This window comes from Enhydra lutris, unplaced genomic scaffold (genome assembly GCF_002288905.1).
Source record: "Enhydra lutris kenyoni isolate GAN:26980312 unplaced genomic scaffold, ASM228890v2 scaffoldscaffold3, whole genome shotgun sequence".
Lineage (NCBI taxonomy): Eukaryota > Metazoa > Chordata > Mammalia > Carnivora > Mustelidae > Enhydra > Enhydra lutris.
The window spans coordinates 43,153,886-43,180,886 of record NW_019154087.1 but is presented as its reverse complement, the minus strand read 5'-3'; the positions used below and the strand labels follow the sequence as shown (position 1 = coordinate 43,180,886).

General features: G+C 36.8%; 1 protein-coding gene across 2 annotated transcripts in view; it reads left to right on the top strand.

The window, feature by feature from the left end:
* Positions 1-27,001, top strand: part of LOC111153929 (Rho GTPase activating protein 24) — a 501,171-nt gene that overhangs the window by 62,583 nt on the left and 411,587 nt on the right. For both annotated transcript variants that reach the window (XM_022513262.1, XM_022513253.1), the window contains exon 2: positions 18,014-18,213. In XM_022513262.1, coding sequence (XP_022368970.1) covers positions 18,031-18,213 — 183 coding nt within the window. In that variant the 5' untranslated portion in view covers positions 18,014-18,030. The remainder of the gene's footprint in view (positions 1-18,013; positions 18,214-27,001) is intronic.

The following is a 27,001-nucleotide window of genomic DNA, read 5'->3' as shown; positions in this document are numbered from 1 at the left end:
GGCATGATTGTATCAGATTGGTTTATGTTCACTTGTTGACGTACATTTGGGTTGGTAACAGTCTAGAAGTCAAGATCAGCACATTTTTTTAAGTAGTAGTTATTATATGTAACCCAATAAAGATATTTATAAAATGCTATTATAGTACAGAAGAAGGAGTGATTAATTAAGCAAAAGAAAACTTCCTAGATGAGTTGACATTTGAGGTGGACCTCAAAGAATGAATCTCTTCTCTAGGGTATGGAAGAGTATAGAAGGCTTGGCTTCCTACCCTGTTAAAAAGAAACCAGAGTTCTATTCAAGCGGCTGGTCTTGGACTTTTATATATGTACTTCCATGAATAAGAGATTTTTCTTTTAAAAAGTTTTATGCTTCATTTGAAAGTGAGAGAAGTGACTCTTCTAATTTTATGCATCCCCCAAACTCAACTCTTCCTTCAGGTCATCAGCATGATCGGTCCCTAGTGGCACCATAATGTTTTGAGGGGTTGGTGAGGTGCTGTGTGCCCTCCTCCCATACTTAAAAAAAATAAATAATAATTTAACTAATATGGGTTATTTATGTTTTCCCAGTCTTTTGTCAATAGTAAGATCATGTTTAGGGAAATGCTGCTACTTTTATAGATTTACAGTCTACCATATGGATAAGTGTACTGGTTTGGCAACTAGAGCTTCAAAGACTCTGACTCTCTGATCATCCCCCCCCCACAAGCAGAAAGCTGTTCTGTAGGCCACCCCGATACAGAAATCCTCAAACAGCTACTGCCCAGCCCATACCCCAGTCTTCATCCTCTCACTTCTCTTGGCGCAGGCAAGTCCTGATTCAGAAAACTTTGTCGGTGAGAGCAAGCTTGGTTCTGTACCTTTTGACTAACTATAATTCTTGAATTTTTGGTTTTCATAATACTTATACTTTGAATAAAATGGTCTCCCTTGGAAATATTTGTTTCAGGCTAACTGTATTTCTAGTATTCAGGGGCCTCTAAAAGAAATAAAACACTCAGTATAATTTCATAATTTATGAAAGAGATACAAGTAACATATGTGAAATAATATCTAATTATGTTACTGACAATGAGTACATTGAACTAATGGGTTATGAAGAGGCATATAGACAGTGGTTGAGTTAGAATCTGAAACCAAACTGCCTGGCTTGAATTCTGGCTCTACTATTTACTCACTGTATGACCTCGCTTGAGTTACTTGACTACTTTGGACCTTCCGTAAAATGAGGATGATGACAACAGCATCTACTTCACAAGGATATTGTGAGGATTACGTGAGTTAAAATGTATAAAGCATTTATGACATTGCCTGGTACATACTAAGTAATACATGTGTTCACTGTTGTTGATAATGATGATGATGATTTTAGTTGTAGTAAGTTCCAAAAGAGGTAAGAATAACCGTTGTGTGCTTGGGTTAAATTTAGTACACAGGCTTGGATGACTGTTTCCCAAGGCATTTGTTGGGGGAGTAATAAACAATAAATTGGGAAAGTAAACCGAGTTAGATTATGTTACCTTGAAAATGAGCTAAGTTTAAATAGGATGCAGTTCTTGAAGGTTCTGGACCATATAAAATACATGTTTGGAACAATCAGTATGACAGTGACACTGGAGAAGAGCCCGTAGAAGCATGTAATTGGGGAATAGAATGAAGTCATCATCTAGATGTGAGGCAAAGGCCTGGTGGTGAGAGCGGAACAGAGCCAGGTAGGAGATAGGGAATGCGGGAGGACAGGAAAAAAGAATGTTTTTGTAGGGAAGCAGGAATAATGATACCATAACTGTTGGGATAGCTGGGAAAGAGAAAGAAACAGTGATTGAATCTGGATTATTTTGTGTTCTGTTAATGAAAAAAATCCTGATAAATGACCTTAAGCATCATGAGAATAGCTTCTGGGTCTCAAAGCAAGCCTGACTTGTGTTTACAATAGTTTTGTTGACAAGTATGATTGTTTTTCCTAATTACTTGGATTGGCCATCTATTCATGTTATAAAAGACAGCAATTTAAAAAAAGACACTATAATGGGACTTCATATTTGATTAACTTGAATGTTACATTTCATAACCATGTTGGAAAGCAGAATTTTCTACCATCCTTACATTTGTTTCATGTTTCTTTTTTACTCTGAGATTGTAATTTAAGTTGTGCTAAGACTTGAATTTTTATGTGACCCTTTATGCGATGTTTTCATTTTATGTTTAAATTTTTGAAATCTTAAAGCAACTCTATGAGAAGAAATACTATTAGAGTATTTCCTCAAGGGTCTGTTAATGTTGTCTTATGAGTTTTTATAACAATTTTAAGCTATGATATAATAAATATTTAAGTACCTACACTTTGTGCCAGTACTACTTTTTTTGTTCCTTCATTTTTTTAGGAATTCTAGTAATAAATGTGTTGGTCTATGTAAGGTGATGGTATAATATGCAACAATGTCATTTAGTAGGGGGAAAAACTCTTCACAATCCAGAGTAAAATAATAACCGCTCAGACACTTGTTAGTGTATGGCTTGAGCAAGTTACCTTAGCCTCCTGGATCCTATATATATAGCAGGGACATCAGTCATACTTCTTAAAAGTTCTGTTTGTCAAGATTATATAAAATTACATGGATTGTATGGGACTTATGAAATGGCCTATGTATAAATATTGATGATTATTATTATTTGCGAGATAATGTGTTAGAAATGTCAAACTATGATGGGTTCCATTTCTTACTGTTGCCATAACTCCCTGTCTTTTCTTTCCCTCAGATAATTCTATTGTCATTTTTTTAAAAAGTTTTTATTTATTTATTTGACAGAGAGAGAGTGACAGCTAGAGAGGGAACACAAGCAAGGGGAGTGGGAGAGTGAGAACTCCCCGCTGAGCAGGGAGCCCTATGCAGGCTCAGATCCTAGGACCCTGGGATCATGGCAGGAGCAGAAGGCAGATGCTTAAGGACTGAGCCACCCAGGCATCCCTCCATTTAAAAGCATGCTTGCTTAACAGTTGTTCACCTTTATTTTTTCTCTGGACCCCCCCATTTTTTTCCCATGAAAGGTAAATTTTCCAGTGTCCGGTGAGGCCCAACTGAGCTAAGCCCATGCCTACAGATGTTGGCACCTGGAGTGAGAGAATATGTGTTAGTCATGCTGTAATAAAATTCTTAGGAGTTAATAACTTTGTCCTTTTCCAACTGAAATGACACTGAGCTCTATGGTTCCTTTTTTAAAGGCAAAAAGGAATTTGTCACTTTCACTGCTAATTTTCTCTTCGTAAAGGACTAAGCACACAGAGCCTTATTCTTTTTCCCTTGGGTTGAGAATATCCAGTGTGCTGTAGCATGGCTGGGCTTTATTTGCTGGCCTCTGCTGAGAGCAGACACGCAGCAGCTTCTGAGTTCTTCCACTTGACTGCTTCCACGCTGCCGAAGGGGAAAGAGCAGCCGGTCGATGTGGTACAAGTTCCATGTGGAAGGGTCTGCAAAAAATTTCAAGTAAAAACTCGAAATATATGTGCATAAATACCAAGATAAGAATATTTTAGTAATACATATATATGTCAGTGTTATTATACATAGTCTTATTTTCTAAGAGATATATATGTATATATGTGTGTCTTTAGTAGTCATATATACATATGAACACTACACACACACACACACACACCATATACTGCTATATATATGCCATATATGTCTCTATGGATGGATGGAGATATATATAGATAGATATAGATACAGATACAGATATACACACACACATACACATGTGTGTGTATATATATATATGTATATATATATATACCCATCTATATAGGCATATCTAGATCTATAGATTTAGATATGTAGACACATGGATATATATGTGTCTCCAGGTACTTGATTTTGGCATAAAATTGGCATAAAAAACTTGATTTTGGCACTTTTTCTCATGGAATTTTTGAATTTATGGGCCTCTGCTAGAGTTTATTATGTAACATCTGAGAAGCAGTTTAGAGTGATGTTTAAGAACACAGCCTCTATAGCCACACTGCCTAGGCTCAAATGTATGGCTGTTTCTAAACAGCCACTTATCATCAGTAGCACCGTAGGTATTTCCAGTCCCTTAGTTCCCCCATCTGTGAAGTGAAAGTAATAATTGTACTTACTTCACAGAGTTGTGAAGATTAAAGCATACACACATATGCACATATGTATTTGTGTATATATATCACTTAGAATAGTGAGCTGAGCATATGTGAACCCTATATATTATTTATTAAGCAAGTAAAAATCATATTTCTATCTGAAAGTAAAGAGAAAGTAGGGGCTCCTGGGTGGCTCCGTTGGTTAAGTGGCCAGCTCTTGATTTCAGCTCAGGTCACGGTTTCAGAGTCCTGAAATCAAGCCCCATGCTGGCTCTGTGCTTAGCGGGGAGTCTGCTTGTCCCTCTCCCTCCCCTGTGTCCCTCCCTCCCTGCTCGCATGCTTTCTTTCTCTCTAATTAAAAAAACCTTGACAAAATTAAAGTGGAGAGAGTGTCATATACAGATTTTCAGTGGTAGTTAATGTTTTTTTATAGTCTTCTAAATTAAGGTGTGGCATTTTCAAATAAAACAATTAGATGCTAAACAAGCACAGCAATTCCATAATGAGCCAGAAATAGACAGGCCTTCTAAGCTACTTTTTGCCCTTTTATCTTTAGAACTATTCACTGTAACTGAACTAGAAAATTTGTCCTACTAATCATGTCATTTATGGAAGTACAACGTTATTAAGAGACCATTTTGAAGAATCACGATATTTTATAATTAACAGAAATTTTAGATATCAAATAGTTCATTCAGCCTTTTGTTCTTGAGGATCAGAGGACGGAGGCTGAGAGAATCAAATGACTTTTTTAAGTTCAGGTAACTAATTCCGAAGCCATGTTTACTAACTTGTAGTGCAGTACCCTTTGACTACAATAGCATACTTGAAACCTGCTGGTTGTAGTCCAGGGAGGAAGTGTTTGCCTCTCCTTTGTGTCTTCTTATATTAAGCTATATATGCTGTATACTTTTTAATTTTGAAATACTTTTCCACTTACGGAAAAGTTACAAGAATAGTACTAGGAACTCCTAAACACCTTTTACCCAGACTCACCAACTGCTTACATTCTGTTCCATTTGCTTTATCATTCCATCTATATATCTGTCTGTTTATTTATGATTTTGTTTTTGAATATTTGGTAAATAAATTGGAGACATCTTGTCCATTTATAAATGCTTGAGTGTGCATTTCCTAAGGGTAGCTGCAATTATGTCATAACTGCAATTACTACTACTTGAAATGAGAAAATTTAACGTTGATACGATAATCGAATCCAGTGTATATTTAAATTTACATATATATGGGTACTGTGTTTGTGTGTATGTGTATATATATATATATATATATATATATAATGAAATATTATTCAGCCAACAAAAAGAATGAAATCTTGCCATTTACAGTGACGTGGATAGAACTAGAGTGCATTAGGCTAAGTGAAGTAAGTCTGTCAGAATAAGACAAATACCGTATAATTTCACTTATATGTGGAATTTAAGAAACAAAACAATTGAACATAGGGGAAGGGAAGGAAAAATAAAATAAGATAAAAGTAAGTAGGCAACTTATGAGAGACTGTTAATTATAGAAAACAAACAGGGTTGCTTTAGGGGAGAAGGGTGGAGGGATGCACTAAATGAGTGATGGGCATTAAGGAGGGCTCTTTTGGGATGAGCACTGGATGTTGTGTATAAGTGATGAATCACTAAATTCTACTCCTGAAACCAATATTACCCTGTATGTTAACTAACTTGATTTTAAATTTAAAATTTTTTTAAAAAAGGTAAGAGATTGTTCCAAATGAAAGTACATTGAAGAGACATGACTGACAACTAAACACAAAGACTGACCCTGGCTTGTAGATCCTGAGCCAGAAAAAATACCCAATATGTGATCTGTTCTGGAGAATGTAAGGAGCTCTTACCGTTTTCTGTCTTCTTTTGTACCTTGAGATTTTTGAAGAATGCAGACTAGTTATTTTGTAGAATGTCCTTCAGTTTGGGCTTCTGTAGTGTTTCCTCAGGATGAGGTTCAGATTATGCATCTTGGTTGGGAACGTAACAGAAATGATGGAAAATGTGTCCTTCTTTGAGCATCACATCAGGAGGTGCAAGATGTCAGCTTATTCCAACACTGATGATGTAAACTTTGATCACATTGGGTCTTCCGGTGTTCTTGGTGGGAAAGTTACTGTTTTACCTTTTCTAAATAATGACTCATTTGTGGGAGATACTTTGAGATTATATAAATATATTTCCCCAACAAAACTTTCCCTACTAATTTTTTGTTTCCATTGATAATTTACAACTTTATTATTGCTTTCATATTTATTGACATTGTACTGAAAAAAAGAGATTTCTCACTTCTTTGGCTTATTTATCTATCTATCCATCTATTATATCAATAGAACTCATGTATTCTTTTTTTTTAAAGATTTTATTTATTTATTTGAGAGAGAGAGAGGGAAAGCACAGCAGAGAGGAAGGACAGAGGGAGAAGGGTGGAAGAAGCAGATTCCCTGCTGAGCAGGGAGCCAGACGTGGGGCTCAATCCCAGGACCCTGGGAACATGACTTGAGCTGAAGGCAGACACTTAACTGACTGAGCCACCCAGGCATCCCCGTGTATTCTTGTTTTATTCTACAGATATTATCTGTTAGTATTTTTCAGTCCTATATTTGGCCAGTGAAAACAATTTTAAATGAGCTTCTGTGTCCTTTTGCAATTTTCCCATCATACCTGAGTATTTCCTTACTTTCTGACACATGTTATTCTAAGATCATCTTGTTCTTTTTTTGACTAATCCCTGGAATCAGCTTTATTTTTGTTTTGTTTTTGTTTTTGTTTTTTTTTCAAAAATTTTTTTAAATTTTTTTATAAACATATAATATATTTTTATCCCCAGGGGTACAGGTCTGTGAATCGCCAGGTTTACACACTTCACAGCACTCACCATAGCACATACCCTCCCCAATGTCCACAACCCCACCCCCCCCCTCCCAACTGGAATCAGCTTTTTATCTAAGTAGCCATGATTCCATTTCAAGGTAAATGGCATTTAGAAGTTAAGATCCACTCATTCCTTGTTACTGGTATATTATTACTTCTAGGCTCTCTCCACAGATGGCAGTAAATATATGTCTCTCTCTGTTTCTGTACCTTTGCATCTATCTATTTAAAACCATGAGAAGTTGGTCAAAGGGTACAGAGTTGCAGTTATATAGGATGAATAAGTCTAGAGTTCTAATATATGGCATGTTGACTGTAATTAATAATACTTTATTGGATACTAGAAATTTGCTGAGAGTGGATTTAGATGCTTTTGTCACACACAAGCAAATGGTAACTGTTGAGATGATATGTGAATTAGCTTATCTGTAGTTCTCATTTATATGTGTATGTACACAAATCGTCATACTGTATGCCTTAAATATATACAACTTATTAAAAAATAAAAACTGTGAGTCCACACTGATACCTCTAATTCTGATCCCAAACCACAAGACACATTCTTTTCTTCCCATATTTGTTAACTTTCTCTTCCAACAGTGAGAAATCTGGCTTTCCATTTTGTTCAACATGTATATTAATTGCCTCAACTTAGAATACACAGAAGGTAATTTCATGATCCTTCCAGTGTCTCTGTAAGTGACCTGAGGAAGGACTCCACTTGGCACTGCTTACATCACATGCCCACTCCCTGGGCTGGTCACTGTTTGGGGAGGGGGGGGTGCTTAGGAACTCTACATAATCACATCCACGCCTATCCTGTGGCAGTGGTTTGGTGCTATGAACTGACACAACATGGCGTGAGGAAAGGACAGTTCCACAAAGATAAGCTTCAGGGAGTTCCAAATAACATACGTCCTGCCAAGCTTCCTATTTAATTTTTTTTTTTAATGCTTAGGAGTTAGTTATCTTTCACTGAACTGCTAATTAAATATCAGGGGCCAATAAAGCTAGCAATAAAGCTAGGTTTCAATTCAGCTTATCTAAAACTAGAGTAAATTAATTCGATATTTTGAAGAACTAAAATGTGTTCAAATTATATGAGCATAATGATACCTCATCCAAGATCAAAGTTGAACACATCAAAGTCCATCATAATGTGAATGATGCTGAATAAAGTCGAATAGCAGTTAGATTTTTTTTTTTTTGCTGTGACATCCCTCCACGTTCTTCAAATTCTAATGAAAAAATTGCATTGTCAGTACCTCAATGTAACAAACCATTGGGAGAGCAACTGTGGCTCAGTGATTAGGACAAGATTTATATACTCAGAGTACCTAGTCGTTTTCCAGAGCTTATAAAGCAGGGCTGATGATGTTCACCACATAGGATTAATTGACAAAGAAGAAGTGGTCCTTATTGGAAATCATTAAGTACCTCAAAGCTTGCATTTGAAGAAAACCTGAAACTTCATCGTAGACAAATGACTATACCCGGCCAAAGTTACCTACTCGTAAAGTATTTTCTTTGAAGTGTGGTTGAATAAAAAGCTGCCCCCTTAGAGAGCCTTGAAATGATAATGTACTTGACAACATAACCTGATTTTCCTGGGTTAGACTCACTAAAGGAATCTGACATTAAAAGTAGTATTTTATACAAGCTTTTATGTAAGCTTAAAAAGGTGATCATCAGAGGAAAGAGATGGAGGAACTCTATAAATGGTAAACCCCGAGGTCATTTTCCTACTGTGGGGAGGACCCAGCTGAGAAGTTATTATTTCCCCCACCCCACCCTGCAACGCTGTCTTGCTCAACATTCCACTTGCTTCATCTTGGCTTTCCCCACTCTTTCCACTATGTACAAAAGCCATCCTTCATTGCTGCTATTGCTCCCCCATCATTTAGGTATTATAATCCCATTATTTTTCAGATTTAAGTGTGGACAACTTCATTGTTCCTTGAGACAGCTTTTCAAAAAAGGTTTTACTAATGAGCAATGAGTGAGGGAGGGAAGGAACACACAAAAGCTTAAAAATTGAGATGTTTATAAAGTCAGGTTTCTGATCCTATTTTTTTTTTTTTCTGATCCTATTTTTAGGGATCTAGTCATAAATTGGATTACTATAAAATAGGAACATCCAACTTTTTCCCTGCTTAAGATCTGTTTTCTTTCTTCTTTGTGGCCATATGATACAATGGTAGTTGCTGTCTTAAAGCTCTCAGTGAGCTATTATTTCCAAACATTAAGAAAAATTGACTTCAGAGTTTGCTTCAGCAGTACATACACTAAAATTGAAGCAATACAGAGAAGATAGCGTGGTCCTTGTGTAAAGATAGACAGATATACAAGTTCATGACATGTTCTGTATTTTTCAGTAATCTACAGCATAGTGACTATAGTTAATAATACAGCATTGCATATTTGAAAATAGCTAGTAGAGTGGATTCTGATATTTCTCATTAGGAGAAAAATATTTTGTAACTGTATGTGGTGATGGATGTTAACTGGACTTACTGTAGTGATCATTTTGCAATGTATACAAATACTGAATCAATACATTATATGCCTAAAATGAATATAACATTAAGTCAGTTGTATCTCAATTAAAAAAAAAAAGAACAGTGAAGAAGTTGACTTTCTCTTCTTTTCCCATTTCAAATGTCATTCTCTTTTGTAGAGCAGCTGAATTTCTCTTTTATATTAGAAGGACACCTTCAGTTCTTGGTTTGTTTACAGAATTGAAGTAACAAAGAGCCTCCGTCTTGTTTTCATATATGATTGATGGATTGTGACCATCTACAGTGTTGTTTTGAAACATCTGGGGGTGATCTTAGGTTCCACAGGAAAGAGAACTGTGATTAATTAACAATGTCTGCAGTGAGTGAGGTTGAAGAATATCTGGATGGTTGCCATATATCTGTCATTTCTCCCTTAATATCTTTGAAGGTAAAGTATTTGTTTTGACTTGATTTTTGTTTCTGCTCAGGTTATCAGCATTGGGAATTCCAATGATTTGTTGTTGTTGTTGTTGTTACTTATCCTTCAAATAGAGATGTGGTGGTGAGAGACACATCTAAGTATGTGGTAAAGTACTTTTCTCCCTATCTAATTTAAGACCCCCTTAAGAGAGAGCAGATTCTCTCTATGGAGTGTGAAGCATTTAACATAAAACAAAAACAAAGTAAATACTTCAGGGGGCTTTTTAAAAATGGTTCATCTTACTAAATCATCACCAAATGATGATGGAAATATTGAAGCTTAAAATATAAAATGTAGATTGATATTCCTATTCCAATTCCACATCTACATAATTTTTCTAGTATTGTCTAGTCTCTGATGTTTTGGACAATTTAATTTCAAATGAATCAAGGAATAGGATATTTAGTGTTTCCTCAGGAAAAGAACTGTACATTTATAAAATTAATACCATTACAGTTCCCCCAGGTGTGCTCTTTTGGTGACTGTTTTAAACTTCATATTCATAACCATTGCACTTTATTCAATTCCTTTGTTTTCTTCACACATAAACTCTTAGGAAGAAATGTTTCTTTATTTTTAATTCAAATTATGATTAAGGGTAACATCCAGAGAGACAAATGGAAGTTTTCTTTGCCCAGTAGATTCTGAAGTTCGTTTTAGCCTTAAACTACTAAAAGCTTAAAGGGTTAGTGTTAGGTGGGAGACTTTGGATTGAGGTCTTTGTACTGGTGTTTAGTAAAATGAAGTGTTTTAGGAATCTTGTGCTGTACTCTGACGAGCCTTGAGGCCTCTGGGGCCAATTCTAGTAGCCCCCAAAGACTGATTTTTTGTTCAGTCACACATTCCTTCATTTATTTATGTTCATGCAACAAACCTTTGAATATTCAGTATATGCAATTAGTCTGGGGCTTACAGGGAGCCCATTTCCATAATGTGTTACGGTGTCAAAGACTGAAGAGTAGTAAGCACGTGGCCCACCTGGAATAAAGCTTATTGTCAGTGATGTGGGAACTCATGGGAGGGAAATGTCCAGATTGGGGATAACAGGGAAGCCTTTGTAGAAGATCTGGAGGATGAATGAAGATTCCCTGTGAAGTCCAGGCAGTGAGAACAACCCTTTGTGAAAACCCAAAGCCCCTTTCAAGGTGCGCTTTCTAAAAACAGATTTAGGCTCCTGGAATTTATATCAGAGCTAAAACGGTCTACACTAGATCCTCTGCATTCTTGGACTTAGAGTGCTGGTTCCCTTGTAGACACCATAGTTTGATTCATTCTTCAAAGGAAGAGGTGGTGTGCTGGAGGTTGAAGGGCAGAGACTGAACTATTTTTCAGTCACTTGTTTTCTTTTGTTAGCAGTTAACGTTACCACAAGATATGAAGAGTGAATTCTTTAAAGTCTCCTTATATATATTTTTGTAAATACACATTGTCTTAATCTGCTCCGGTTGTCATAACAAACTGTCATAGACTGGGTGGCTTAAGCAACAGAAATTTATTTTCTCACAGTTCTGGATGCTGGAGGTCCGAGAGCAAAGTGCCAGGATGGTTGGATTCTGGGAAGGTTCTTTTCTTGGCTTGCGGGAAACCACTTTTTCAGTGTGTGCTCACATGGCCTTTGCCTGTGCCTTCTCATGGAGAGAAAACAACAGAGACAGAGGGAGACCGAGAAAGAGAGAGCGAAATGTCAAGTCTGAAATTACTTGAACATTTAGTATATTAAAAAGAGTTTCAAGATCTAAATCAAGTAAATAATTGCAGTTATTGAAGAAATATTCTGGGAAATAATAAAAATAAAAATAAACCTGTAACTTTATAGACTAACCGTGACCTATCCCATGGTCAGGTTGTTCAGTGAACATCCTATGGCAGACCTCTTTTATTTATTTATTTTTTCTTGGGCAAAGAATGTCAGATCTGCAAGAATATGCTTATATGTCTTCTAGTGCCATAGAACTTAATATTTTATTTTATTTTTTTTAAAGATTTTATTTACTTATTTGAGAAATAAACAGAGCAACAGAGATAGCAAGAGTGAGAGCAAGAGAGCAGGAGTGGGGAAGAGAGGGAGAAGTGGACTCCCAGGAGCCAGATGTGGGACTCTATGCCAGGACCCTGGGATCATAACCTAAGCCAAAGGTCGATGCTGAACAGACTGAGCCACCCAGGCGCCCTGGAATTAACATTTTAAAAATGAAAGAAAAAATAATAAACGTTTTGCCTTTCAGGATTTTCTTCCCTAGGGAGAGTACACTATAATGCATAAATACCCACACCCACCATAAACACACACACACACACACACACACACACACATGCATGTGCACACACACGTGCATATACATGCACTCATATATGCACATATAGTATTTCGTTCTGTGTGTATATTTTTGTTGTGTGAGCCATGACCTGTAGAAAGGCTGTGTGCTAACATTTAGACATACAGCTGAAGAAAGTATACTACTGCTTGACAAACCATCATATTAGCAACAGCTACAAAACAGCTTTTAAAAAAAAAAGAAAGGTTAGAATTTGATAAATATTGACTATCTGTAGTTACATACGGTATACAGTGCAAGCACATTCATTTTTGTAAAGGAATCAGGTTCTAATGTCAACCCCAAAGATGACAATTTGATGTGAACAAAATTACTCTCAAAAGTCACATAAATCTCTCGCAAATTGCAGCATTTTACTGAATCTGCCTGGTTGGTTTTTGTTTTCTCCCCTAGCAGTAGAACAAATCACTGTTCTGTGGTGGAACAACCGGAATAGCTGTCGGTGTTGAAGGGCTGTGTGGGGGGAAATCACGTGTGCTCTGAAACTCTGGGGTCATATTTGCACAGTAAGAGACACACCCCACCTGATCCCAGGGGAACGTGGCTGCGAGAGGACACCTCCCACTTATCCTGCGAGCGTGTGTTCACTGAATGTCCCAGAGGCCGTGCGGTGTAATTGTCGGGCTATCCAAGATGTTGTCTCTCCCTTCTTCTCCCCACCTCCCTCTGTCATTCTCTTGTGTTTGCCTAATGTGTGTAGTCATGCAGGTAAATTCACACCTATTACAACTCTTTGGCATACAGCATTCTATACCCGTTTTTGTTTCTGTGCTTGTTTGTTTATCTCTGTTGAAATTAAGTCACATATCTAAATACTTGTGCGTGTGGCTGTTTGACTTTTAGAAAATTCTGCCAGGAGTGTGAATTTCATCTCTGATTGCACCATGTGATACTGTGGTGTTCCCAGCCCATCTGATTGCTAAAAGGGTACACAAAACAGTTTCCACAGCTGGAAAATAATTCAAAGCTATTGGCCCATCAAATGATGGGAACTTTCTAAGCCCCAGCATGGTACAGTCCTCATCACTGGTCATCACTGAGGCTTTTTCCGAAGATTGATGTGAAGACACCAGTTAACTTCTTAGTTCTGTTTTTGTTTTAGTTTAGAGTATCCGTTAATTTATGTTATCATTCTATTGTCATTGTTACATGGATTTGCTAAACACTTAAGATGATAGTTCTATTTTGTAATCTCCTGTACTACCCAGCTCCCATGTCCTGACCACAAGGAAAGTACTTTCCCAGTGGAAATTCAGTTCAATAATTCTCTGAGAGTTTGAGTAAACTGTATTTTTTTCCATGCTAAACCACAATTGATTACATGTATTTCCTGCCACAGCTAAAAAGTGTAAATTTTGAATGTTGTATTTCTTCATGAAAGGCATTTTCAGGTTCCTTTAGGTTTGATGATTTTGACATTTTGTTTAAGAACAATGTTCATGCTAATTGAAGTCTTCTCTGTTAAAGAAAAAAATAATCAGGTTTTTAAAGTACACAATCTTCTTTAAGACATTAAATGCAATTTAGAAAGTCCAAAATATTAGTTATAGGAATTCTACTGTGGCTGTCACATAGCTTATTCATTGTCTCAACAATTGTTTCCTGAATACCAAATAAGCACAGGGTATACTGCAGGGAGGAAAAGCAAGTCCTTGACCTTGTGAAGTTTATGTCTCCTGGAAGGGTAATTGACAGTGAACAGCTAAAGAAATAACAATTTAGTTAAGTTTCAGGAAGACAGAGGTCAGTGTTCGGTGATGGAGAACAGCAACAGGGGAACTGATTCACTGGGTGATTCGTAAGTGTTTCTTGGAACGGGTAGATGAGAGGCTGAGACTCGAAGAAGGAGAAGGGGTCGGGCATGTAAAGAGCATGGGGAGGAGTAGCCAAGGCAGAGATCAGCAAGTATCAAGAGTCAAGGCATAACGGGGCTTGGGTATTCCCAGAACTGAAAGGAAGCTGATGTGGTTGCGTGTGTCAGGGTGTGTGTGTGTGTGTGTGTGTGTGTGTGTGTGTGTGTGTGTGTACGTGCATTGCTGGACTGGGGGAAATGACGAGAAGGTGGCATGAGATTAGATGAATCAGTGAACAGGTGCCAAATGACTCAGAGCCTTACAGGTCATGGTTAAGGCCCAGGTTTTTTTTAAATAAGTACAGTGGGAGCCAATTAAAATTTTTTTAAAAGATTTTTATTTATTTATTTGACAGACAGAGATCACAAGTAGGCAGAGAGGCAGGCGGAGAGAGAGAGGAAGGGAAACAGGCTCCCTGCTGAGCAGAGACCCCCCGATGCTGGGCTGGATCCCAGGACCCTGGGATCATGACCTGAGCCGAAGGCAGAGGCTTTAACCCACTGAGCCACCCAGGCACCCCTAAAATTTTAAAAGTAGAAAATCATTACCTGATTTAAATTTTTAAAAGCTCACTTTGGCTGTTTTATGCAGAATGAAATTATGTGAGCATATGTTTGTGTTTGTGGTTAAAAACGGAAGCAAGAAGACCAGTCAGAGGGCTGTTGGAATCCTCTAGTCGAAGACAATGTTGGCTTGGGTCATAGGATGGCACTGGAGAGGGAGCCAATTGGATGGCTCTGAAATATTTTGGGGATGTGTATAATCTTCTGATATTCAGGAAGAAGAAGAGTCAGGAATCAAAAATAATCACTTTTCTTTTTTTCTCCCTTTTCTTTCTTTCTTTTTTCTCCCCCTTAATTGGGTGTGTCATGGTACCACTTACTAAGATCAGGCTCAGGGCAGGATCAGGTTTCAGAGGGCGATCATGTTTACTTTAAGATATCTAGCACCACCATTACAAAATTTATGAATTCATCAAACATTGATTGAGTGTCACCATATGTCTGACACTGTCCTAGGTGTTGATAATATCTGGTGTCTTTATCCTTATGGAATTAGACAGAGGTGGTAGATTTCAGATGCTGAAATTTTCAGGGACCATAGTTAGAAATGATCCAACCCAGCATCCTCGTTGTAAAGATGAATAGTAGAATATGAACCATCTAATTTCAGTAGAAATACTAAAACTCTTCTTGGGGCACATGGGTGGCTCAGTCTGTTAAGGGGCTGCCTTTAGTTCAGGTCATGATCCTGGGGCCCTGGGAGGGGTCCTGGAATCAAGCCTGGACTCTGCTTCTCCCTCTCTCTCTGCACCTCCCTCCCCTTTCATGCTCTCTCTCTCGCTCTCTTTCAAATAAAGAAATAAAATCTTAAAAGAAACTCCTCTGTAAAAATCATGGTTACTTTAGTAAAACTTAATTGTACTCATCAAGGTAGTAGTTGTGATATTATTTTCTCGTAGGGATATGATATAATCTGTTTTCATTTCTGTTTTAATGAATTGTTACAATTAGTGCTATTAAAATAGTTTATAATGTGTCCTAGGGTCATGAAAATATAGGCATTAAAGCCAAGAGTTTAGTGGTTGATTTCACTTTACTGATAGAATTTACTTATAGATTTCACTTTACTTATATTTATTGTTGATTTCACTGTACTTATAGAAGATGTAGGCAAAGAAAATCATGAATCATGTTCTAATGTGCACACATTTTTTACTAAGGTATTAATAGCAGACAAAGGCAAAACTAGACACTTGTATTTTTTTATATTATTGATGGTGGATTTCCCATTTCCTTGAAGCATTTTAGAGGGAATTTTTCCAATTTAATATAAAACATGAGTATGAGAGGGAAGGGGGGGAAATAGAAGAGCCCAAAGAAGGAATTTGTTGTACAACGCATTAGAGATTTTTGTGTATGTCTACCTGTGTGTGCATATGTTGGAATGTTTGTCTTAATCAATTTTATAGGTTGGGATATTTGGTCAAAGAATACATAGGTAATGATGAAATAGCCAGTTGTATACATTTGAGTAATTTAAATACCAGGAAGCCAAAAAAAGATGATTTAGAGTGTTCTAAATAAGCATAGTTATTATCTAAATTACGTTAAAGCATTTATTGTTCATTTAGAATGAGGTCTACTTGGCCCTTTATATCCGGTGAAGTACTATGAAAGAAGAAAGTTGAAAATTCCTGCCCTAAGTGCATACCAAACTGGAAGCACCAGGCATGAACCAGTCTGCACACATGCGTGCACACACACGATGGGGAGAATGTTTCCTGCGCTCAGTGGCTTCTCTCCTGGGAATGCCCTATACAGCAAAGGAAGTTTTGAGATGTTTTATAGAGGTAAGGGCCTGTTCATTAGGAGAATATTTTGGAACAAGAAAGGGAAAAGTGGATACTGAATGGGACGGATGGTAGTCAATCCACCCACTTGAAGCTTGAAAACAGGGATGGAGATAGATTGTGAGGCATGCTCATAGAAGACACAACACCACTGAGATGGTGGAAATGATCCAAATAAGAATTAGAACCAGAGTGCTGCTTCATCCCTGCAAATGGAATGGCAGGACTAAATTCAAAGAAAATAGAGGCTGACTGTGGAGGGTCTGACCCTGTACTTTTAGGGAAGTAACGTAAAAGACCGAAGGCTGACAGTGGAAATTGCGTGGAATTTACAAGTAAGATTGTATATATACAAATCGAGTGAAAAGTTAGTGGTGAAAATAAAGACTAGACAGAAGGACAGTATGTTTCCTGAAATCAAGCGAAAAAAAAAAAAAAAAAAAAAAAGGAGCTCTGTGTGTGACTATGCCAAACAGAAATATTCTGTTTTATGAATTACTGTGTATTCTTATATCCTCCTCAAAGACACAGGGTAAAAACTGAACTTTTCACTTCCCAAAAACATGCTTAGAAACAAACATTAGCAAGCATTTGCAGGAAGCCTTTGGGACAGGAAAATATCTCTTATTTTAACCACAGGTGCCCGGCTCTCCAGGAAAGCCACCTCCTGTGTTGTTCCTGTGGCAGTTTTACCTCTCACCTGTCAATTAATATTCTCTCCATGATAAACTCATTTCCTTGCTATGTATAGTGTGTACGACCTTACACTCCTTCACACATAACCTTGAAATGTTCTTCCTTGTGCAGCTGGAGTGCACCACTCACTCCTGGAGCTGAAGGAATCTCAACTGCCCAAACAGGTTTTTGTTTTTGTTTTTGTTTTTGTTTCTTTCTTCTTCTTCTTTTTTTTTTTTTTTTCAGCTGCACTAATTCCTGACCAGCCAAAGAAATTCTCATGGGGATATTGTGGGCGAATGGGAGACCAGATACATTTTGAGAACTTTTCACATATGTAGAACAAATGTCTTCCATTGAGGTTTTAAAAATAGTCCCTTTAAACTTTAACATGTGTCAGGCTAGTGTTTGCTCAGATAATCTCAGGCTTGCACATGCAGGACCCAGTCAGTGCATGCCAGACACAGAGGCCCATTATCACAAAAAGTATGTTTTTGTTGGTGGTGTGAGTTTATTTCTAAAAATTGCTTCTTAACACATTACCTTTAGAACTTTCCCATTCTTTAGTTCTACTTAGAAAAAAAAGGATATTATCACCCAGGTAACTGGCTTGTTAAAGGAAGATACGACAAACCTTCCGTAAGTATTGTTGTGAGGTCTGGTTTGCCTCTAGAAATTTGGCAAGTATGTTGATACATGTTTTCCCCTCTTCCTGTTTTTTTTTAAGGGACAGAAGTGATTTAGGTGGAAATTGAATATGTCAGAGTACCTTATTCTTTCTTTTTTTTCTTCTTACTTGCTAAATAGGAAAGTTCACCAGCTTGATGATGGAGGAGAACAGTGACTCCACCGAGAACCCCCAGCAAGGCCAAGGGCGAAACAATGCCATGAAGTGTGGGTGGCTGAGGAAGCAAGGAGGCTTTGTCAAGACTTGGCATACCCGCTGGTTTGTGCTCAAGGGAGATCAGCTCTATTATTTCAAAGATGAAGATGAAACAAAGCCCTTGGTAAGTAAGAGAAAATAAAAAGCCCTGTGGTCATAAGCAAGCCAAGAGGTAGAGGGGTTTGCTAGAAATTGATGGAGTCTGAGGTCAACCTAATTTCCCCGGTCTCCTTCAGTTCATTGGCATCTTTCATACTTTTTCTCATTGTTTACTTTGGTTCAAGATGATGGATTTGCTAATTGAGGCCAAGAGGCAAAGCATACTTGTGTAATATTAATTTTGACTTTTACTAATCTGGAAACAGGACGTCTGAGTCCCTCAGGCACACTTAGTTTATGAGAAATTTTAATGGACATCTGCTAGAAGCTATATATTGTAGCCAAAACATCCTTTCTTTTCTCAGAAGTCAGTTACCAGCATAGATTTGAAGGAAAACTAGAAACACAATTTTCAGTAATTTTTAAGACACCTTCAGCATCAGTTCCCGGGGGGCTTCTTTCTACCTTAACTCACATAAAATATAGATATGGTGCTAAATGGAACAACATTGATATATCCAATCAGCATACACATAATACACTCTTCTGGGGATTGTTGTTGTGTCCTTTGTGGTTCCTTAGCAGTCTTGTATTTGCTTATTCACTTAACATTTTCTCAGCCACAAATCTCTAGGCTGCAATGAGAAAAAGGAAAAAAAAAATAGCTTTTTCTATAGCTACAACCATCTTTCCTAGCTGGGATCATCAAATGATGGAGGGAGGTTCCTCCCCGAGGTATCCCCAGTGTGTTTTCCCTTCATCTAGAGCTATAAGATATATAAATGAAAGAAGAAACATTATAGATCAAATGATATAAACATCCCCAACAGTATGTTTTTGAGGCTATTTCCCTTGTGTTAAAGTTCAAGAACTTAATTAGGAATTTGGATCAGGACTCTGCTTTAGTATTTTACATTTTCAGACATTATAATTTCACAAAGTTCTCATTTGTCCAGCTGAATTATAAAATAGCAAAAAATGCACATTCTATAAATATTTTTTGAATTTTTTTGAAATATTTTTAAGCATTTATTTACCAGGGCCAGGCATTAGATTACAAACTTATATACATTATATTATGAACTGCTTAAAATAATCCTATGAGATAGGATTATCCCCATTTATGCATGAAGAAACCAAGGTTTAAGAATAATATGCATTACTCCGAATTAGACAGTGGTGCCGTGATTTGCCTCCAGGTAAGTCCAACCTCATAGATCCTTAGCCAAAGACTTCATAAATAAATTAATAAGAATATCCCATAAGAATTAATAAAAATATTGTGACAGTTATAGTGCATTTCCATACCAGTTCTTGCATTCCTTGTAGCAAACCAGTGGAGTATGTGGGGATTAACCGTTACAAATGAAGAAATTGTGGCTTAGTGATATGAAGCAATGTGACCAAGATTGTATGGGCATTAGAAGCAAAGCTGTAGAGTCTTTTCTCTTTTATCCTACACTCTAGGGTTCTTTTCTCATTGTACCTTTTTTTATACTATACATTACATTATGGTATCATCTTGAATATAAAATAGTGTTTATTAAACTCAGAAAGGGATCAGGTTGGTGTGAGAAAACAGAATATGGAGGATCTAATATGGGGACTTTGATATGGAGAAACACATGGAATAAAATGGAATTATGAGTAAGATCCAATGTTTTATCCCAGGGAGTCTTATTCTGATACAGTCTGGCCACAATGGGTACCATTTAAATGATTAATTAGGTAGGATCAAGGACCTAAATGGGGGATAAGGAGAGCAGGGGATTTAGGAGCTGAGTGAGTGAAGATATGAAAGAAGATCAAACAAATGTTCTCTTTGATGAGTTTAGTGTATCTTCTAGTAATGAATGTGGGATAGCTTGGATTAGGCCCAAGCTCAATGTTTCTAAAATCGGAGAATTTGCAGATGTCAGAGAATATGCATAGGAACCCCAGTTTGAGGAACTCTGACCTAAGCTGCTCAAAGAGGATTTTATCAACCTTGGCTATGTTATTTTAATTTCTCTGTGTAGTTTCTCAGAAGGCCTACAGAATTAAAGATGGTCTTCAGGGCAATGTAGTTATTTTGCTAACAAATTAGAAATATAAATAAGGAAATGCAAAAATTCTGGTTAATTCAAATGAAAATTGCCTCAAAATAAAAATCACTAGTTGGTAATATTTCTAAGATAAGTTGTATTTTGATATCATTATGTTACCATTGTTTCAAACTTGTAATAACTAAAATTAACAAAATAGAGTTTAAATTGATGAGAAAGTACTGATTTTTATACAAACCAGAGATAGGCTACTGTTATTTCCCAAAAAAAAGTTTCTTAATTTTTCTTCCCAAATATCATTTGTTAATAAAATGATATTAAGTCAAAATTTAGGGTAGGGGCACCTGTGTGGCTCAGTTGGTTAAGTGTCAGGCTCTTGATTTATGCTCAGGTCATGATCTCAGCCTTGTGAGATCGAACCCTGTGTCAAGCTCTGTGCTGCGTATGAAATCTGCTTAAGATTCTCTCTCTCCCTTGCACTCTGCCCCCGCCAAATGGGGGTAAATAAATTTGAATTATTATTTTTGTATATCGTCTTTCATAGCAGTTCAAGCACTAGGAATTTTGACATTATGTTTTTTAATCTTTTACACTAGTGTTCAAATACATGCACAAAGAATCAGATAAAAACTGACAATTTCTGTAGTAGAGGGCACTTAGTAATTTTAAGGACCATCAATTTGCATGTGAATGGCCAATTTCTTACTTAAAAGTAGTTTCTAGGGTGTCTGGGTGGCTCAGTCAGGTGAGAATCCAGCTTTTGATCTCAACTCAGGCCTTGATCTCAGGATCGTGAGTTTAAGTCCTATGTTGTGTGAGCCTACATTTAAAAAAAAAAAATGAAGGGCGCCTGGGTGGCTCAGTGGGTTAAGCTGCTGCCTTCGGCTCAGGTCATGATCTCAGGGTCCTGGGATCGAGTCCCACATCGGGCTCTCTGCTCAGCAAGGAGCCTGCTTCCCTCTCTCTCTCTCTCTCTCTCTCTGCCTGCCTCTCCGTCTACTTGTGATCTCTCTCTGTCAAATAAATAAATAAAATCTTTAAAAAAAATAAAAAATAAAAAAAATTTAAAAAAAAGGAAGAAAAGAAAAAAAGTAATTTTTTTAAGTGAAGGTAGATGCCTGGCACATTGTAAGTTCTGAAGCATATTTTTGAATGAGTTAGTGAGTAAATCAATGAAGGGTATCTGTGGCCAGGAAGGGCAGAGTTATTGCCAGGTGCTGTGAGTAGTATTGACTATTCTCAACCTCATATATCAAAGTCATAAGTCAAAACCATAACTTAATATATCAAATCATAATTAATTCATGATAACAAAGTTTAAATCACATTAAGTAAATCTCTTTTATTTATTTATTTTTTACATTTTATTTATTTATTTGACAGATCACAAGTAGGCAGAGAGGCAGGCAGAGAGAGAGAGGAGGAAGCGGGCTCCCTGCTGAGCAGAGAGCCCGATGCGGGGCTCGATCCCAGGACCCTGGAATCATGACCTGAGCCAAAGGCAGGGGCTTTACCCCACTGAGCCACCCAGGCGCCCCAAGTGAATCTCTTTTAAAGAATCACCTCAGTGAAGAGCAATTGAACATCTTAAAAAATGTTAAAACTGGAAAGAATTTAGTTGTTATAGATCCCCTCCTTTTACAGATGAATTGTGTGTGTGTGTGTGTGTGTGAACATGCAGGAGTGTGTATGGTGTGTATTGGCCATGGGATATTGTTAATGACTGGCAGGCGAGGAACTAAAAGCCAGATTTCCTTGTTCTTGATCCAGTCTTCCCTCAGTTTCATTTTTTGCCTGCTCACAAATTCTTAGCTTTTCTTTAGATTTTCTTCCAATCAGAACTCCTTCTTGCTTGTTCATTTTCAATATTTGTGCTTTCAAGCATAAGAATGCCCTTGGCTTTCATATATTTTGATGAGGGTTATTTCATTATTACTGGAAGGAACTTCACTAATGAAAAAATTCACCCTTTTAAGTATTCCTAACCAGCTAAAAGTTTTCAATAAACATAATCTGGATTTGTTTTTCTCTCTATTGGAAGGCATTTATAAAAGGAGAGTATTGACACCCTTGAAATGTGTGTTTCTCCTGCCCTAGAAAAAGGGTTTCAGTTTATCTTAGTGAAACTTTTACTGAGCTTCCCCTCAACTCAATAGAGTCAAACTCCATATTATCCTTGTTTTTAAAAAGTACACATCTGTTGGGGGAAACAGGTAAGCAAAATTATGATGGGGACAGATAATCGTGTAAGCACTGGATGCTCTAAAAACACAGATACAATTAATGTCAAACAGTGAGTGAGGATTCTGTGCAGGGGGTTTGAGGAAGGAAGCACAAAGCAAGAGGTGAATATTACCTGTGCTGAAAGTTGGGGGAGTGCTCCAGGTAGTTAAACTGAGAAAAGAATTCAGAGCAGAGGAAAGACATAGAGTTGTAAAATACACCTCATTAGGTAGCTTCATTTTGTGAGAGTGAAGAAATGACAAGAAATGGGGTTTGAGCGATAGGTGGGGCCACAACAATAAGGGGTGCATATGTTGTACAAAGACAACTATTCTTTGGTATGTAATGGGAAGCTATTTCCAGAACACCTATGCTACTCAAGTTGCAAAACTCCATTAACTTGTTAGAAAAGAATAATGGCAGCCATGTTTAAAAAATGTATTAGTTTGTGCAGACGGCCATAACAAAAAGGTGGCTTCAAGAACAGAAACTTATTTTCTCATAGTTCTGGAGGCTGGAAGACCAAGACCAAGTTTGGTCTCTGGTGGAGCCTCCCTTCCTGGCTTTTAGACAGCTGCTTTCCCTATGTCCTCTCATAGGACATTGCCTTGTGTACAGGAGTGTAAGAGAGCTCTGGTATCTCTTCTCCTCTTCTAAGGACAAGAGACTTATTGGATCCTGGCCCTTCCCTTACAACCTCATTTAACTTTAATTATCTCCAAATATAGTTACATGGGGGTGAGGGATAGGACTTCAATATGTGAATTTGAGGGGGGACACAGTTCAGTCCATAATATCTAATATGTTGCAAACCTCTTTTAATGAATATAATTTTTTCAATTAGGTTTTTTCTTTTATCTACACCTTCACCTTTCATCTCTACTAGGACTTAATATATCTGATTTAGTACATTATATACTTAATTATTTGAAACTACTATTAGTGTCTTACATTTTTATTCAAATTGCACCTTGCCTTCTAAATATTCTACAACCTGCACAAATTTGAAAACATAGAAAGTCTCACTGTAACTTTTCTTGTATTTTCTTTTTAAGCAAAAGGAAAAAATACCTATAAATTCTCCTCTCTCTGGAGACAGTGCCTGATTTGTAAACAAGACTTTTCACCCCCTCATCAGGGTCCTCGGACAATACATTAGAGGTACACCTCAAAATAGAACTATTTCATGTTTAAAATAAATTAAACTAAAGTTCTTTGTATCCTATAATTTTTAAAATGGGAGAAATGTTAGTCCATTTAGGCCAAAGCTTTCTCTTCAGATCATTTTCTACAGTATTGCACTCATACAGATACTGATTTTACTCAGAACAGATTTTAAAAATAAAGTTAAGATGTGCCTAGGTGTCTCAGTTGGTCCTGAGGTCACACATTGGGTCCCACATTGAGTGTAGAGATTACTTGAAAAAAAATGGTATTCCTAAAAAATAAAGTTGATTTTGGTTGTTTTCAAACGACAACAACAATAAAGCACAGAAAAATATTATGTGTAGCCAATTTAAAAAAATGAATTAATATACCCTTAGTTATTATAAACATTTTATAAGTACTATAGTTTTCCAGTTTTTAGGTTATAGTTTTTCTTCTTTTATCTTTGAAATTAAGTCCCACTTGTATATGGAAAAAAGTTAAAATTATACTGTGTGGAGAACCTGAGAAAAAGAAAATTTCTTCCATCAACCCTGAACACCCCTAACACCTTTGAATAACTATTTAAAACGGTTTTAAAACAGATTTACACCAAGTTTGGAGACAATATCTGTTTGACCATCTTTCACTAATGATAATTACAAAAGACTGTGACCTTAATTATAGATATTGTAGCATGAGGGCAGCAGCTGAGTCAGAGATAAAGTATGATCATTATATTTATTCTAAATATAAGGCAGTTGTGTAGATTTTGAAAATGAATCCAGTGATGAATTCTACTGCTTTTTTGAAACCACTGTTTTACTTCTATCATAAAGTATATCTACCTGAATAATAGATAAGTGTCAAATTTGGTGATACTTGTGAGTGTTTTTGACATACCTGGGGTATTAGAATTTGTTAAGCAGTGATTTTTATTTTTTTAAATTTTACTTACATTTTTATTTTATTTTATTTTTTAATGGCACAGCTGCTTTTTTTTTTTTTTAAAGACTTTATTTATTTGAGAGAGAAAGAGAGAACATGAGCAGGGGGTAGAGGGAGAAACAAACTCCCGCTGAGCAGGAAGCCCAACATGGAGCTCGGTCCCAGGACCCTGAGATCATGACCTGAGCCAAAGGCAGACACTTAATCAACTGAGCCACCCAGGCATCCCAAGCAGTAATTTTTAGAAGCCAGCCTGAGACTCCTGATGAAATGACTAAAATCCAAACAGACACCAGCCCAATTAATCTAGTCTAGATTGTCTAGAACAGACATTGATCTGATTGTGTGGAGAGGGTTCTTTTCTGGACATGATGAAGATGACACTATATTAGATAACACTGAATTTTCTTAACTTATAGAGAATAAAGTGATTTTGAGTGAATTATAATCTGAGGGTTGACCTCTAAAGGTGCAAGAATTGATTACCGATTTAAGAATAAGCTCTGATTTTACATATTTAATGAAACTTGTGAGTTAATGAAATCAAGAAATCTCTAAGGCACTTGGTTGGGAGTGGAGGAGATTATGCTAAGTGAAATAAGTCAAACAGAGAAAGTCAATTATTGTATGGTTTCACTTATTTGTGCAACATAAGAAATAGCATGGAGGACATTAGGAGAAGGGAAAAATGGAGAGGGAGAAATCAGAGTGGGAGAAGAACCATGAGAAACTATGGACTCTGGGAAACAGAGTTTTAGAAGGGAGGGGGTAGGGGGATGGGTTAGCCCAGTGATGGGTATTAAGCAGGGCATGGATTGCATGGAGCCCTGGGTGTTATATGCAAACAGTGACTCATGGAACACTACATCAAAAACTAATAATGCACTGTATGGCGACTAACATAACACAATAAAAATAAATAAATAAATAAAATATATGAGCAAGAAGAAGACAAAACCCTAATTAAGTGTTTAAGGTAATATTAGGAACCTTGAAACTTGGATTTCATGCTTAAAATCACAAACGGACCTTCTATGTAGCAACTGAATCTCTTGGTATTTAAAAAGATCTATAAGATGGTGTTGTGTGTCACCATAAATTTTTTGGGAAATCTTAGCTTATTCCTAGAAATGATTATATCAAGAGATGATGTTATTAATATAAAATATTATTTTATTCTGTTTTTCATTGAAGATTTTTTTAAATTGCTTACTTCTATGCAACCATTTCAGAGTGGTTAAAAATATAGACTTTGAGTCAGGTTTTTTAGAATTGAATCTTGACTCAGCCAGATACTAATTATGATACATTGAGTAGTGAGTAATCTAGTTTAAGCTTCAATTTACTAATCTGTGCAATGAGATGATAATAGTACCTATGTCATAATATTGTTAAGAGGATTGAATTAACTAATTTATGTAAATGATCTTAGAAAGCAGTGGCACATAGTAAGCATAAAATACATGTTAGCTTTTTATATTAGCATGACAAAAAGAACTTATTTAAGATACTTATGCTACTCGTTCATTTACTTGATTTTTTAAAAAAATCATCACATACATTTCTAATATGCCTGTAGTTATGCTAGTTTCCAGGAAAAACCAATTCTGTAACCAATATATTCCTTCTCCTTCCCCAAAAAATAATTTTAAAAAGAAGCAGCTTCTTTCTCAGGTAGAAAGTCCAAAGAGATTCCAGGTAAGTGAGGAGGAGATCTTTTTGGTCTGCTCCAAACAAGTGTTTAGAAACCTAGACTGCCAGAGATTTTGTAATTTTAACTTTTGGCTTCTAAATTCCCCATGGGGTCATTCCTTTCCCTGTCAAATAGAAGGCAGATATAAAAGGGAGTATTGCATAGAAGGTTGGGATGGACCAGGTATAGTAGTTAGTGTCTCTTACCACTTCTGTTCACATTCCATTAGCTAGAACTGAGTCACATGACCAAACCCAGGTGCAAAGGGGACTGGCCATGTAGCCCAGCTTTATCCTGGGAGCCGAGGAGAACATGGGTATTGGAAAAGAGCAGTCCCTGCCACAGGTGATGTAATAATATGAAGCATCATGAATTCAGGGTTAAATTCCAGTGGCTGTTACAGATTACTGCAGTCACTGTACAATATAATAACTATTTACCTTTGGAGGCCATAGCAGGGACACCTATTACCACTTCAAGATTCAGGGAGAGTTTTTCAAAAGTATGTATGTTGAACTGAGAATTGAAAGATGATACAGCTTTATTACAAGCTGTTGGGGTGGTATGTATGGCAGAATAAAAGGTGAAGGCCATGGCACTTTGGTAGATGGTTGGGAAGTATGTTATGGTCAAGGGAGAAAAGAAGACAAGAAGTCATGAGAGATATAATTTGGAGAGGTACATACAGACAAGCAAGCTATGTTAAGGACTGTAGATTTTGTCCTGAGACCTTCCGTTTTCCCTGCTTTTATGTGCCT